Source organism: Rhea pennata, chromosome 11, assembly GCF_028389875.1.
Source record: "Rhea pennata isolate bPtePen1 chromosome 11, bPtePen1.pri, whole genome shotgun sequence".
In the NCBI taxonomy this organism is placed as follows: domain Eukaryota; kingdom Metazoa; phylum Chordata; class Aves; order Rheiformes; family Rheidae; genus Rhea; species Rhea pennata.
In genome coordinates this window covers 17,737,664-17,753,949 of record NC_084673.1, presented here as the reverse complement: position 1 = coordinate 17,753,949, position 16,286 = coordinate 17,737,664, and the positions used below count along the sequence as shown (strand labels likewise).

The following is a 16,286-nucleotide window of genomic DNA, read 5'->3' as shown; positions in this document are numbered from 1 at the left end:
GTTGCATGGTGAGGTTATAGAGTTAGACAGGCATCTGTCTGGAATAATGTAGGTATAGTTGGTCTTACCTGAGGCAAAGAAATGGACAAGATAAAGTCTTGTATTTCCTTTCAGCTCTCATTTTCTATGATTCGTGGTTCTGTTAGCCTCCGATTAGACCCACTTAGTTATGAGTTCACTTTCCTGTCCAGTGAGTTTGATGTGTTTTTCCATCTGCCCTATACCAGCCTCTACATTTACTGGGAAGGGAGGATTGTTTTTTGGTTTTGGGTTTTTTTTTTTTTTTTTTTAATGCTGGTAAATAGGTGCAAGTCTAACACATCCTAGAGGGAATTTAAAGAGGAATAAAATGTGATGTATGTTACAGCTGGTTAGGCTCTCTCTGGATTTACCTATATAACTTTTTGAAGTTCAGTGAAGACCATATGTTTCACTGCTGCCTTATCACATTAGTTCAGCTTTTCTCTACAGACAGTGATGCTCCTTTCTTAGCATCAGAGAATTGGGTTTGGTTCTCTCCTTTCACAAATCGTCACCACTAGAGCTGCAGCAAGCTAAATCATGCTATCATAAAACCTTTGCGACACTATTTAATGGCAGAATAAATGGTATAGTGAAATACAGCTGGAAATTGAAACGTATTCATGCATTCATGATACACCAAGAATTCATAGCGGAGTCTGTATGTTTTCTTCATGAGATAATGCTTTTCCAAATCAATCTTTCTGGCTTCTTTGAATTTTCATTCAAAATCAACAGTCACAATGATTTCACTGTAGTTCTGCCTGTGTTCGGGACAGAATTATAGCAGAGCTTCTGAAATAATACTGTTCTCACCCTCCGTGCGTGTCTACACGGTTACCTTTTCCTGTTCCGTTACAGACGTGCCTGTGTCATTCGAGGACAGGTAGTAGCAGTAGACGGGACACCTTTGGTTGGAGTGAATGTCAGTTTTCTACACCACAATGAGTACGGATACACCATCAGTCGACAAGATGGAAGGTGAGACTTTTATGTATGACCTCTCACTGAGTTAGATTTTTACAGTTGGGGCCATCTACCACCTTCTGTTCATGTGCAAAATTCTCCTAGCCGTCACTGTTTGTAATGTGGACTGAGGATGACATCTGGTCCTCTGTTCTGGGAGCACATCTAACTAGAGCTCACTGTGGTAGAGGAACCGCAGAAGAAAAGGAAGAATAAAAAAACAATAGCAACAAGAAAATTGCAGTGACATTCAAACACCTGGAGTCCCAGTGTGACGGCGCTGCTGTCATAGCACCTCCAGTGAGTCTCTATTCTGAGATGGTGTCGATGACACACTGCTTGGCGTATTATTAACCTCCTTGACATTTGAATATTTTCAGTAGTCAAGTTTTCCATAGAATTCCCTGTCTCCCCTCTTTTTTTTCTGTCTTTAAGTGTTCAAGTAGTTTACTGAGGATTCAATAAAGCCAACTCCTTTAGCTGGTCGCCTGAGCCAATCTGTAAAAATGAAGAGAGATTCTTAACAGAGCCAAAATGGTTAAAATGCTGTTCTGCAGCCAAACCTGAGCAATCCTGGCTCCCCCCTTTCACCAGCCTTTTAGAGCCGAGTTTAGTTCCTGAAAAGAGATGGTTTTTGCTGTGTTCTCCATTGTACTCCAAGGTTGGCCATTCATTTGCAGTAGGGTCATGATTTGCCCCTGAACTTTAGTCATACTCACTTGCTAAGGGCTCTTAAAGCCTTCATCTTCCTTGATGGTGTTATGAATGACAAGAAATTAGACAGTATCTTCTAACAAGGAAGGAAATAATTTGTTGCTGTTTCCACAATTTTTTGGGACACTGTCACTTGATAAAAGTAAAGAGCATGCATATTTATTTTCTCTTATTTTCTTGACTTTCAAATCACCCTACTGAAAGTTAGTAATTATCATTTCCTATTTATGCTAGCCTGGATAAAGTTGTTGCATAAAGATATGCTACCTGTATTTTGCTGTGAATGTAATTGGTGTCATTTGGGAAACGTGATGAGAGATGAATAATTACGTCTGACTTCTTATCACAGTTTGTTACCATCAAAAGCCTCCGTAATAGATGCATTCAGTAATACCAAGGGTGAAGTGTCATTTTACATATTACCTTATGGTACCTGACTATACATGTCAGAAACTCGGAGAATTGAGACTGTGTATAGCTTGCCTTCTGTGTCCCACTGCTTTGCAGCCCTCATGTGCCAAGGGTTCTTCACAATAGCTCCCAGAGGAGTTCCTGCCATACATACAAGAGCAGGTTCACTTAGTGCAGTTAATCGGGTTCTTTCCCAAAATCTTCTTATCCTGCAGAGAGTGGTCTCCTGCTCAATGTATTCAACCTTTTCCTCCTGCTACTTTCAGAAAAAAAGGAGATATGTTAATAAAGAAAAGATCTATCAGGCTTAAGAGTTCTTTATTCTGCATGCTGTACCTTTTTCTGAGTAATAAAAAAGCATCCTTTTTGTGGATTAGGAATTTCTTTTCATATGGACCAAAATAACAGAATCCCCAAACTTGTTACAGATTACTGTTAGTAGTGATTCTGGATCCTAAACTGGGGAGAGTGGGTAGGTAACAGTGGAGTACCATACTTGGCTAATGATATGTAAGGGAGAAAGCAGAGGGAGATCAAGCTTCTGCATGAATGCCAAATAGCACTGGAAAAATATACTAGAATGATTTCACATAGCAAATTAAACATCATAATGAACAATATAAAGAGATTTTTTGTGATGCATTGAAAGTTGTGGCAGTATGATGAAAGCAAAATGAAGCAAAGCATTTTATTTTGTTTTTTTCAGTTTTGACCTTGTGGCTGTTGGAGGCATCTCTGTCACTCTAGTTTTTGACAGATCTCCTTTCATATCTGAAAAAAGGACACTTTGGTTACCTTGGAATAGATTTATCATTGTAGACAAAGTTGTAATGCAAAGAACAGAGTCAGAAGTACCGTCGTGTGACATCAGTAGTTTTATTAGCCCAAATCCCATCGTACTCCCTTCACCATTGACAGCATTTGGAGGGTCCTGTCCAGAAAGAGGAACCGTTATTCCGGAGTTACAGGTAATGAAAATACTTTCAAATTAACAGAATGTTCGTTTGCAGAAAAATTCTAGACAATTCCAGAAGTTACCATTCTTGACCTTTATGATATAATTATTTGGTGATAGTGATAATTTGACACAGGATGTTGAGCAGATCCAACCTTTTTCATTAAATTTGCATGCATAATTGCTCAGATCAGGGTATTATCATGAAGGTGTTATCAAACTTTTCTGCCCAAATCATATATATGCCTGATGTTCATGCATAAATACTAAAGCACATAGATAATTAAACTTACACAGGTTTAAAAAAACTGGATTTCAGAGAAATCAATGGTTGATTTTTTCTTTTAAAAGTTACGGTTTCAGGCTTTCAGACAAATTTGGAGTGATGGCATGTAGTGTGGGTATTCACTGGGCATGTGACACCGCCTTGATGTCTTCCCTTGTTCCTAGAGAGTTCTGAAAACGCTGCTGTGAAGGGAATGCTACCAAATAATGACCATTTAACTGCTGTGATGTTGTACACATCTCAGAGTGACATCAGCGCAGGCTTCTTTAGTACTGCTGAGCAAAGCGCTTTCCTCCTTTTTTATTTGTTTTCGTTCTTTTAAGATGTTTATTTCTTCCCACCAAGTAGAAGGAGAAGGTGGGGAGTGCCAGTGTGATTTATTATTGAAATCCTGATTTATTTATAATGATGCACAAAACCATTTCTAGGTTACAGACAAACAGTACAGCTTCACCATGCATCAGTGTGAGGCATTAGCCAGCACGTTCTGAAGATTCTCAGGGATTTTTTATCCCTTCATATCTTCTAGTTCTTTGTGATGGCATTGTCAGCTATATGTTACTCCTTGGGTTTTTTTTACTTTCTTTCCAAATTAGAACAATATTAGCATGCTATTTCCAATTGATTACATTTAAATGTCTTTTTTTTTTCTTGAGTCTCCCTTCAGTATGTGTTTGGAATTGCTTTCTAATTAACCTTGCACTTAACTATTCTGTTCTTTGGTACTTAGATGGTGTAAGTTGAACACCCAGCAAAATACAACTATGTGGATTTTAGATCGTGTTAACCCCCGTAATGTTTCGTATGTTATTTGAGCAGATAGAGTTTAAGCCAAAGCCCTGCAGTAAGACCTCATCTGGCTTCTCTTTTAAATTCACTGAGGAAACATGGAACATATTTTGTTGGCTAGCTGGAAATACGAATATTTCCATCCTTTTTTCTTTTTGCTACTGATGAAGGGCCCTTATCTTATATGTAGGAGCCCTCTGATTGAACTCAATGTTTAAACATCTGCGTAACAGTAAACACATTATCTTGTTCCAGCTAGCTGATGACCAGTGTTGCTTCATAGAACATAATAGGTGAAACTAATGAACGTAGATTAAGAATAACTGATGCACGCTAGTAAGAGAAAACTGGGTCATGTTATTCCACATGAAGTATTCCTAGGTCTTTTTTAAGCAGTAAGGTACCTGAAGATGCAGCCTACTCCTAAGACAAACTGCTCCCAGTCCCTTTGCTGGCAATGAAGGGTCCTTAGAGTGTTGATTTTCATTGTACAAAAGACTGGGAGATGAATAAAAAGTAACCCAGAATAGCAAGAGAAAGAGATATATCAGAATATATTAGTACTTGTATATTTCTGGTTTTCTATTAAAAAATAAGAAGAGATGTCAAAAGTATGACAGAGGGGGCAGCTGGGATGTCAGCAGGAAAGAGGGGACCACTGCAAGTCAGGAACAGTAAAGGGAGCAGGAATTTCCCTGGCAACACTGCATTTCATATGTTGAAAGGACGAGTGCTGGCAGGCCTCCAGCAGTACTGCAGCAATCCTATGACAGTGATAGTGTAACAATATGTAAATAAAAAGGGTTGGAAAGTGAAGCAATTTATTGTTAAAGCAACAACCAGAAAAAACAGAAAACTAGGGAATATAAACAAAAAACAGTTTGTATTTTTCCAAGCTCTACTAATTTAACATTATGACAAATTGGCTTGCTATTACTGCAATGTACTAAAATCATTACCCTTCCTGGAGGTTAACCTAACTGGAGCACGGACCAGTTTCCGGTGGCCTGGGGTGCCCGATGGACTCATCCAGGAAGCTGCTCGCAGAAGAGCGCTTGCTCCCAGGCAATCACAAGAGCTAGATCCATAGCTCGAAGGCCCCCATCATTCAAAAGGTCAAGGCCAGGCTTTCTCCCTCTCCCACACAAGCTTGCAGCCTCCACAGTCCCTCTCGTTGCTGAAGGCCTATCTTCACTGCGGCCAGGAGCTGATACCGTGCCAGAGTGGGCATATCCAAGCCAGCTTTAAGCCAACCGATTCAGACAGCAGCAATGACAACAGAGCAATGCGATTTGAACTCTACAGCACGCCTGGGGACTTCACCTGTGAGCTGGATGAGTCTGATGCCCAAGTGCTTTCCTGTTCGGTGCTGCATGTCCCCAGCTGGTTTGTTATGCCATGCCTTCTTCTGCCATGCCCCTTCTTGCTGCAGCTTAGCCTCACTGCAAGTAGCTCTGTGCAGCATTTGGCTTATCAGCAAGATCTGTTTTCTTGCTTAGCTCTCCCTCAGTTAGGGCAGGTCCACATTACCTCCAAAGCAGGACAGTGTCTTCAAATCATTGTATAATGTGTGTACAGACTTTAAAAAATATATTTATTTAGGTATATTCTAGTTAAAACACTCATTAAGTAAATCAAATAATAAAGCCAAGGTGCAGCTGTAATGCTCATACGTATGAATATGATCACAGAGGTTGTATTTGCACCTCTGAAGATAATAATGAAGAATGAAAGGAAGAAGTTTTTTAGCAAAGTAGACTGACTGCCATCTAACCAGATGAGAAAGCAGTTTTTGGAGTTGGAAATTTTGCATTGTGCCTGGCTCCTACATTGCTGGAAAAAACTCAGAAAAGAGCAGTGTTTTGAGTGATACTGTGTTCAGATCATGATTGTAAATTGTAAAGTAAACACTAATAATCATAACTTTGCACTTTCCTTAGCTGTAGATATAATCATATGACTGTTCTTATCCAAGGTGGTCCAGGAGGAAATACCGATTCCTTCCAGCTTTGTGAAGCTTAGTTACCTCAGCAGTCGAACGCCAGGGTATAAAACTTTGCTGCGCATTATTTTGACCCACACAACCATCCCTCCTGGAATGACAAAAGCACATCTGATAGTTGCTGTTGAAGGACGTCTGCTCCAGAAGTGGTTTCCTGCTGCAACCAATTTGGTCTACACGTTCGCCTGGAATAAGACAGATATATATGGGCAAAAAGTTTCTGGTCTGGCAGAGGCTATGGGTATGTAGAATCACCTTGATGTAAGCAGAAGCACTAACAAATATGAAGCCAGGAAAATACACTTAAAATTTTGCTGCTGCGCTTTTGTAGATTTCAATCAAATGCTTCTTTAGCTATTTAAAATGACTTGTATGATTTTCTAGAAACATTTCTTTCCTTGTTCCTTCAGCATCTTCATTCTAACTTAATCAGTTTGAAAATCCCCTTTTCCCTCTGAGAATAGTTTATACTAATGGCATGTTCAGCTCTCTCTATTTTTGAATGTTACTTTGAATATGACCTTTGGTGTGTCATTGTCTCTGTCGTTTTTTGGCTATGACATTTAAAATGTCATTTCCACTCAGGGTTTGCAAAATTCTAACTTTTAGGCATCCTCTCTTACTACGGTTTATGTCCTCATTGGTTAAAACTTCTTAATTTTTTGTTTAAAAGTGGTTATGTGAAAATCATCACGTTACCTAGACATTCTTCACCAAGCGACACAAGCAGATATTCTAAGAATTGCTTGAAAAGCTGTTGTTGAAAATACATTTTATTTAGTCAGGCCATTTTTTCCATGAGTTTAATTATTTGATTTTTAGAGGGCTTGCTTTGCTTTTGAAGTCAGGGGAATTATAACAAGAAGCAGGATCAGACTATAAGACAAGGATAAGTAAGGACTATATGGAGCCATTCATCCATGCTTGGAGACTACATGGAGCCATTTGTCCATGCAAGGAGTGCTGTCTCGTTCCAGATAGCACAACGCTGTTCTGAGGGGCAGCCAGAAACTCTGTTCAGCTCCTGTTGTGTTGAGTGTACAGACCACATGTCTGCAAATTGGCCTGCACACAGTGAAACGGAGCCTTCTAGGCTTCGCAGGATCCTGCAAGTCCCTGTATGTCTAGTACTTCATGTGCCCTCAAACTGGTAGTTTGTGAGGCAGCTGTGGGGAGAGGAGATAGGCGAAAGAGGGAAGGAATATATCACTTCCACAGCCGCTTCTGCTTGGAGAGCAGTGTGGAGGTAGTCGCTGGTGTCAGCAGAGGATAATGTGATAGTCAAAAATATGGAGTATGATTTACATCGAGCAATGCACAAAGGAATATATCAGAAAATAAGGAGCTTATTCTAAGGCCGTGGTTCCACAATCAATTTAAACAGATACAACTGCAGGTTGCTGCTATAAGGGACGTTCCCACGTTCCCTCCTTCTCCCCTGAGCCACCACTCGCATTCATTTGATCATGAAATGAGCCAGATCAGGAACAAATTCAGCTGCAAACTGAAGCAACTAGAAAATAAGTGATAAATTTTCAGCTTCATTAGTTTCCTGATTTGCTATGAATGCTAGTGCAGAAGTGCAGGTCTACACATTTCAGCTGTAGCTCACACTTTACATTGGCCTGAAGCAATCAAGACTCCAACCTTAGCACAGGCTTTCCTGAGTTGATCTATCATGTGTGCACCCAATCTATCACATGAGCCCTTTCTGGCTCCTCTGTCTCACAAAACCTCATGGGGAGGCTGTGAAATCCGGCCCTAAACAATTGCAGCTATCGATTCCTGCAGGTGTTTTGTGGTGCAAGAAGGTGTTAAATGAGTCTTTGGTTCTACTTACTTACATATATTTGTGCAAGTGCACAGATGGAAACACGTTCAGATGTGCCTGCTGGTGCATCTACACATGCCATCTGTACAGGTTCATTCCTTGCGTGGTGACACTCGCATAGGTGAGACAGAACAAGGAAGTATAACAGCTCCCTCTGGATCACTTAAGAGCCTTTTGGTGACCATGAAATCCAGTCCATATCTGGACCTTATAACCAAATTAAATCAAATGCAAGCATAACTTCTTATAAAATGATACATCCATTATAAAATCCTAAATTAAAAGTAGATGAGAGTCATATGTTTAAATATGAATAAAACCTATACAGCAGTTCTGGGTAACAACCTTTAATTATTTAATTGGTGCTTAATTTTTTAATTTTACTTAAGGTTTAGTTTAATTATGCTTCTTGCAAAATAGAAACAGAAATCTTTGTATTTGTAAAGTGCACTGTTAGCTTGGTTTGTTACACTCCGGTAGAGATGTATTTAATTTGACAGTGTAGTGTTCGCGGACCTTTCTCTGCATCCATTATATGAATTTTGTCAAAATTATTTCCTCTGCCTGCATATTATAAATACTTAATACTGCATTCTGTTCAGATTTCATTTTAATTACATTAAACTGCAGCAGGTTGAGGTCCTGGTAGCTCAGCATATAACCATCTGGCTTTAGTTTTATAAATACTATAAGCATCTTTATTTTTCTTTGGGGTTATTGACAACAAAGATCACATAACTAATTACAGAAAAGAAGACTTCCTGAGCATGCTTGCACTCATAAGAGGTGCAGTTCAAACTCACTGGAGAAGTGTTTGCTAGTGTGTGTTTATTCCACGGGTCTCTAGCAGAGAGGCCATTTTCTCAAAGTAGTAGCAGAGATGGTAAAGTAGCATTTTTTTGTTCTAAATAAAAACATCATGAGAATGTTGCCACATAAAACCTTTGCGGTGAAGTTTACACGCTCTTGGGAGTTAACGTAGCTTAAGGGAAGATTTCAGTGGAAATCTCAGTATCTGCCCCAGGAAGCTCCGTAGACGTCGGTGGTATTCCTGCAAGCTCGTGCTTGCCGCACAGCAGGACGCAGCGGCATGCGCAGGCTGAGCCTTCTGGAGGGGGTGTGAACCAACCCTCAAACATCATACTCTTAGCAGTCTTCACACTTTATTAGTGTACTTGTTCTTTCAGCTTAGTTCATTACAGTTCTTGTTCGAAGAAGATGCTGATAAGTACAAATACTTAAGGAAAGAATGAGATTATCGTCCTGTTTAATCATGTCTTTGATTTCATACCTGTGTTTTGCAACTATCCGGAGAAACAGCAGCAGCCTGTGATTTATGATATGCTAGCTCTAAAAACAGTTTAATCTTAATTCTTCTAAAAAATTGTATGAAAAAGAGTAGATTTTTGGTACACAATAAATCATCATTTTGAGGCTGCAACTGTACTTTCTTTTTATTAATTTCCAAAAACATAGTTACTACTACTCTGCTCTTTCATTCTTGCATGCAGTGAAATGTCAGCCACTTCCAAAATGGGCTGCTGTCTGTAGGTGAGTTTGCCCGGAGGGTAACACCCCACCATGAGGTTAAGCTGACTGAGATTGTGTCACTTCACTTACGGAATTGCAGCCTCCTGCAAAGCCTACCAGAAACGAAATGCTTGTTTTTCCAGCGGCAGTGCAGTCACTTGGTTGACTTTGTAGTTGTTATGCTTAGCCCTGGTTCCTGCATGTGCAAAACAGTTGCAAGTAAGGAGATCTTTGCGACTGACGTGTCAGTGCCTCCACTGAAGAGGTTCAGCAGCTCCTGCTTGAAGGTGGCTCAGATGCTTCTTTGGGCACACAGATATTCTTTGGTGTGCAGAATAGACTGTTTTCATAAATATGTGTATTTGTACCTAGAAACAAATTTGAAAACACAGGCAAAGTGAGTGCATGTCCGCGCGTCCCTTGCTGGCGAGAAGGAGCAGAAAGGCAGCTGCACGCAGGAGCAATGAACTTGCAGGAGAGGGGATAGCAGTCTGGAGGGCACTGGGCAGCCCCGAGTCGTCGGATACAGGCAGGGGATAGCAGCAGCTTCACGGTGCCAGCTGTGTCCTAGGAACCGGGCCGCTGCCGATCCATGGGCACGCGGTCTCGGATGGTGGGAACTGCCATACGTCCTGGACCCAGGTGCCAGCGGGCGGCCTCTCGGCTGGTGGCCCTGGCAGCAAGCCATCCCTGGGTCCGGCCGGGATGCCGGGCAGGGCTGCAGCAGCGGCACGTTGTGGCACTGCGTCCTGCTGCAGCACCCACCTCCGACGTGGCTGGGGTCGGGGTGCTAACACGGGGCTCCGAAGCGTGGAGTGGCTTCGGGTGCAAGGTCTGCCCTTTCCCCTCCTCTGCGTGAACCCCCAGGAGATGGTCCCTGCCGTTCCCCAGCCTCGGCGATGCCGCCAGCGCCGAGCGGGGCAGGCGTCGTAGTCACCAGAGCTTCTTCAGCTAAAGAAATAGGACGGAGTAGCTGTTGGGCGCTCAGAGTAACAACTAAAACATACCGTGCGTACAGCACCCAAGGAGATGTGGTTTGTAGGAGTCAGAGATCAGCTGCAAAACCACGTTCTGTCTGCAAAAGTGATGAAGCAGCTCTGCTAAGTGGAGTTGCTGTGGGGAACAGCTTTCAGTTTGCCATAAAATACTTATCTTACAGACACAAATGCACCCTGCTATAGCTGGCCAAAATATTTTGATTGCCTCCAGTAATGGAATTTTGATGGAATTAAAACTATTTATGGTTCAGGTAAAATGTAAATAGAACTGCTAGATGGACAACATGAGAGGAAAATACCGAAAATCTCAGAAGACTGCGTGTCTTAAAATATTTTTGTATTTCATCCTTAATATAGTTTTTAAAACATTTTTATTTCTTAAAGGCTGAAATACTTGAGCATTTCCTAGATAAGACCTTGGGGGCTTGGCTTCAAGATGATGTTCTTCATTTGGGAATGAATTACAATGAAATGTAAAAAGGTTGACTGGAGGAGAAAAGTAACTAAAGATAAAAAAAACTACTGGTTGGAGTGAATCATTTTGGAGTTACCAAAAATTAAATTTTGAAGGATTTTTTTGTTTCACTGGAGTATTAAAGGGAAGTATTTTCTGTGAGCTTGAGCCAGTTCTATCCCATAGAACTCCGCTGGTAGGGGAAATCAAGATTTACAGCAAGTGCCTTGGCCAGCTACAAAGAGGAGGCAGGAGATGGGCAAGTTTGTTGAAATTTTTTTACTATTTAATTCTAGAAATTTTCAGTTGACAATCCATTTCTTTCCACCAACAGTTCTTAAAATCACAAAAAGACCTTTAGGATAAAGATCACTACATTTGAAAAAATACCCAGTCTGTGCAAAGCGACGTTCTTGGGCTTAACACACAAACAAAAACAGTTTCGGCTTCAACGCAGAACCTTTCTGTTGAAGCTGTTATTCAGGTAGTTGATAGAAATGCAATAAACAAGTCAGAAATCGTTGGAGGAGATTCATGTTCATAAGACAATCCATAACTGATACTGCGAGAAATACCGTGCTTTGAAACTGTAGTAACTATAGCTTTCGCAAGATACTGATCTCTTAAACTCTTTATAATACCCTTCCCCACCAGCAATCAGGCAGAAGATAATTAGTGGCATCATTACCTGACAGGTGAATATTGAAACCTAGAATGAAAAATTACGCTGTAGTTCACAGAGAAAAACAAGACTGATATATCTTTAATTATTTGTTTGCAGTGTCTGTGGGATATGAGTATGAAACATGTCCTGATTTTATTCTGTGGGAGAAAAGAACCGTAATCCTCCAGGGCTTTGAGATGGATGCTTCCAACCTGGGAGGCTGGTCCATAAACAAACACCACGTGCTGAATCCGCAGAGCGGTAAGTGGAAGAGAAATACAAATTTTAAAGGAATTAATTGTTCGCATTTTCGGTATGACACTTTATAATGTTCACTCCTTTTTGTTCAAATATGCACCCTCATTTATTGAGAACTGGACTGTAAATGTCACCTGAAGGGATATTCTTAATGTTCTGGCTCCCAGGTCTTAAACCCTGGTGTCACTGGCCCTGGTGACCGCCAGCACGTTTGGGTCGTTGGGATGGGCAAGGGCACGCTCATTTGGCATTAGAAGCTTTCATCCCCACACTGTTGGTATCGCGGTACTAAATTTGAGGTCAGTTTATAGTGTGGCATATTCTCGGTGAAGTGTCTGCCTCCCTGATGCAACCTCTAACTAACATCTGCTAATAGTGTTGTCAGCAGTCACAGAAAGTCACGGAAAGACACCAAATGTGCCTGAAAGCGGGAGAGCGGAGCGTGAGGCAGCCCGGCCAGGCAGGCAGGGGCCTGGGCAGTGCCCCCCAGCACTGTCCAAAGCATTAAAAAAAATCTGTAAATCCTTGTGACAGTGTAACATTCAGCCTGCAAACAGATTCTTCAGGCTTTTGGGATTTTTCGTCCCTTAATGCCTAAACCCAGGTATTAGTGGGATTAAATCATTAAAGCAATACTTGTCTGTAAGTTATGGTAGCTCGAAAAATACAACTTTGCAGATAAACAGATACCTCGCTTCCCTGGGAAGGAGAAAGTTAGGCTTATAGTTCAGCACATACACATCAGGATAGTATTGGATTCAGCGAAGTTCTCTCAATTTGCTCCAGTTGAGAGTCAGTCCACTAAAATCTGTTTCCATCTGCAGACTTCTGTGCTGGAGATCCATGCCCAGATGTAGAGCTGTCAGGTTTTTGCAAGTCTTGTTGTTGAATGCACAACTACAGTATAAATATTCCAAATACAAAAGGTCAGATTTAGTTTGTAAATTATCTGGATTTCTGTTTTGATTTAAAATAGTTTGACATTTTAAACAGCCGTTCTTTCATACCCTGTCTTACTGGTTTGTATAGATTGTCTCTTTTAAATGCCAGCTATTGACATTTAACACAAAGAGAAATCTGACCTCAGCCAGCTCAGCCCCCAACTGCGAGCCCCATAGTCTCCTCCTTAGTGCCAATTTGCCACTTGCATGGTTTAATTTCCAGACTAAATTGCTGGCAGTAACTCCAATTTATATGACTATCCACTAACTGCAATGGTTACTACCATAATTCACCCCATAGGCGCCGATGTGTTTTGAGATTTTATAAAATACACAGTTAGAATCTGAGCAGCTAAATAATACAATATTTAGCTGAGCAGCTAAATCACTGCTTTTCTGAACCTGGGCTCTGTGGTGACAAACTGCTTCCAGGCTGTTTTCAGCTACGTGGCCCAGACTTTCAGGGAATGCCGGCGAGCGCTGACGGCAGCGGGGCACGTCTCCGCCGCGAAGCTGCCTGGGCTGAGCCTGCTGCCCTGGCTCTGGTCATGGATGGTCCTCTGGTCTTCGCAGGTTTTGACTGTGCAAATCTGGCTTATGTATAGGAACATAAAAATAACAACCCACCCAGCGTAGCAGCCCATAGTCTCGTATTAAGCAACAAACTAAATAATCAGCTGTGTTAATCAAAAGGATAAAAATAACTAGTACATTTCTGTTCTCATCAAGAAACCAGGGGACTGCTCTTCCGTTTCAGATATGCAAAAATGTACTTTTAAATAAGGACAAAATGGTGATTCAAACTTAGAGTGGTGCGTTTCAGACTTATCTCCACGCCACTGCAAGTGGAATGAAAAGCCTGAGTAGCCTTCTCAAGTATGAATATATTGAAATTTTCGTTTTTAATTAAACCATCCCCTCTGTACATATGAGGAGCTACAAATTTTAGAAGCGTGAAATTTATACCCATTTTGAAATACTGTCATTGGATTAACTTCAGAAATAGCATTGGAATATAAGACAAATATCTTTCTAAAAATTCTCTACTGCAAATTACAGTTTTCTTTTCAGACTAAAACCAAAACCACTCTGTTCGTGAAGAGCTTATATTTAACACCTACCACTAAACCTTCTCTTCCAGCAGATGTGCTGCTGTGTGTGCTCTCCTGCTCCGAGACAAGCTGTATGTGCTTCCTTCACTCTCTGTAAAGGCTTTTCATTTTAGAGATGTTAGAAAGTAAATTCAATCACACAATAGAAAAGTTGCGAAAATAAATAGATGCAGTTACACAGAATTGCATTTTGTAGCACAGTCTAAGCTCTGGAGGTACGTATATTAATACATAGAAACTACACAGTAAAAGCCATATTCTATTGCTGGATTAAGTATCCAAAGCAAAACAAACAGATTCTGGTAGACTGGATGTGAAAAAACGTGTACTATTCTCACACGGTTGTTATTGGAAGCTCAAGCTTTTTAAATGAATACATTTTTGCATCAATAAGAATGTAATGTTAATAAAGACAGTGGATCGCACTTGCTTCTCAGACATACTAAACTGTTCTTTTTCTGCCTTTCCCCCTGCTCCAGAGGTTTGTTCACTTGCAATTCAGGACATGGTTCTAGTTTAATGTTGCCCAGCACAAAGGTGTTGGTCAGTTTGGAAGATCTTCCCAGCGGTTCTCATAATCAAGTAGAGGACATCAAGTAAAGGCTTGCTCCTGTATCGAGTCCTTTTAAAGGCCCGGAGAGCTCATGAATACCAACAAATATGCTATTAATTATTTTCAGAGTATTCTCTGAATTAGATTTTTCTCTGATTGTCAAATGTATTGATTTCATTTTTAGTTGGGGGAAGGCAGAGTAATTTTAAAGGGACTTCGTGGTAATTCTAGCCCGAATCCAATGCAGCACTGACTAAAATTAAAGAAGCAACTTGCGAGCCTGGAATCAAGCACATGCTTCTCTTTATTGAGAGCAAAATGTATTCTCCAGAGCCCTAATTATTTACTGGCATTTCTAGGAGGCAGCTGAAAGATTACCTTCACATTGCTAATTTCAGCCAAAAGGCAGCATCTTCATTTAGTAGTATTTTTATCTGGTAGGTAAGGGAGGAAGTGGCCGTTAATTATGCTGGCATATTTCCAATGTGCTTTTTTATGCTGGCGTTCAGCTCCAAGGAAATATATGTACTCCGTCCTTCGCTGTTCAGGAATAAATTTAAAGGAATAGATTTCCCTTTCAAATAATAATGGCAACACCCACTAATTTCCAAGGCAAAATGTTAGTTTCAGACTTACCTGAAGCCACAAAGCAAAAATTGGTAGAGAAGGTGCACATATACATTTTCCGTACTGTGAGAAAACCCTCAAGCGCCTCCGTGCATCCTTTCTGCAGCACCGAACCTATGCTGCTGCCCCAATTTAGAGGAAGCGTCCTCAAACCTTTAGCTTTACTGCACACGTACAGCTCTCTGGGGCCAATACTCATCTCACGCAGGAGCCGAGGAGAATAGTTTTACTGGCGGCACCAGAGTTGCTTTCTCACCGAAATAACCTTTCTCAGCTGGGAATCCCGTCCGCCGACAGGGACGAGCTGCCTGCGTTTCACGTAGGAAGCACGTGCAGAACTGCCTGTGGGACAAAGTGGTGGAGCTGTAACAGAAGCAATGAAATTCCTAAAACTAATACCTGCAGCAGCTTCGCTGTTAACGCTAGGAACAAAATGAAGAGCTGTGGCATCAGGCGATGGAAGTATGATTAAGCAGGTGAAACATGCTCCAGCAGCAGCGGCAAAAACAGCTTTCAACATGACGGTTTTTTTGCAAAAGCTGAGTATTGTACGATGCAAAGGGGTTTTCTTCTCCCATTTTTATTGTTCGAGCTTTAGCTAGGCAGGCTAATTTCAGCACATGGAAGGTACAGTGTGTCGTATAAAGACAAGCCATCTACTGGGCTACTGCAATCAGAAACTCGTTCCCTTGTGTTTATTGCTTTAATCATGCCGCTTTTTTGATGAAGTGCTGGGCTTTCTAATGGAAATAAGAGATTTTGGAAGTGTGGTCTGAAAGAATACCTGTCTTCCATACAAAAAATAGCTGAAGTTTTGTAATAACATGTCATTTTGAAGGAAATTACTACCTATCTTGCTGCGTTGTTATTTAAAAAAACCTACAGATATTTCCTTGAAAAAAATGTTTGTATTGGTCCTGGTATTACCAGCCTCGTAATTGGAAGGAGTTTCAACAATGTATCCTGCAGAACAGTGCTGAAATATTCACGCAGTGGAAAGTTGTTTTACACTTTATAGCAGAACTTAATGTATTCTTATGGGTAAGAAATTCACTTGTGCATCAGCATTACTCCTTCACTTTTAATTTGGCTGTGCTGTGGTCGGCAACCTTTTTATATACTGTGAAGGACTCGCATTTGAATCTGAATATTGATTTTGTACTGCCACTCAGTG

General features: G+C 40.9%; 1 protein-coding gene across 1 annotated transcript in view; it reads left to right on the top strand.

Annotated features, from left to right (window-relative positions):
- Nucleotides 1–16,286, top strand: part of TENM1 (teneurin transmembrane protein 1) — a 311,517-nt gene that overhangs the window by 235,793 nt on the left and 59,438 nt on the right. Inside the window, exons 16-19 of the mRNA XM_062584304.1 lie at nucleotides 883–1,002; nucleotides 2,819–3,080; nucleotides 6,118–6,385; nucleotides 11,739–11,882. Of these exons, the coding sequence (XP_062440288.1) occupies nucleotides 883–1,002; nucleotides 2,819–3,080; nucleotides 6,118–6,385; nucleotides 11,739–11,882 (794 nt within the window). The remainder of the gene's footprint in view (nucleotides 1–882; nucleotides 1,003–2,818; nucleotides 3,081–6,117; nucleotides 6,386–11,738; nucleotides 11,883–16,286) is intronic.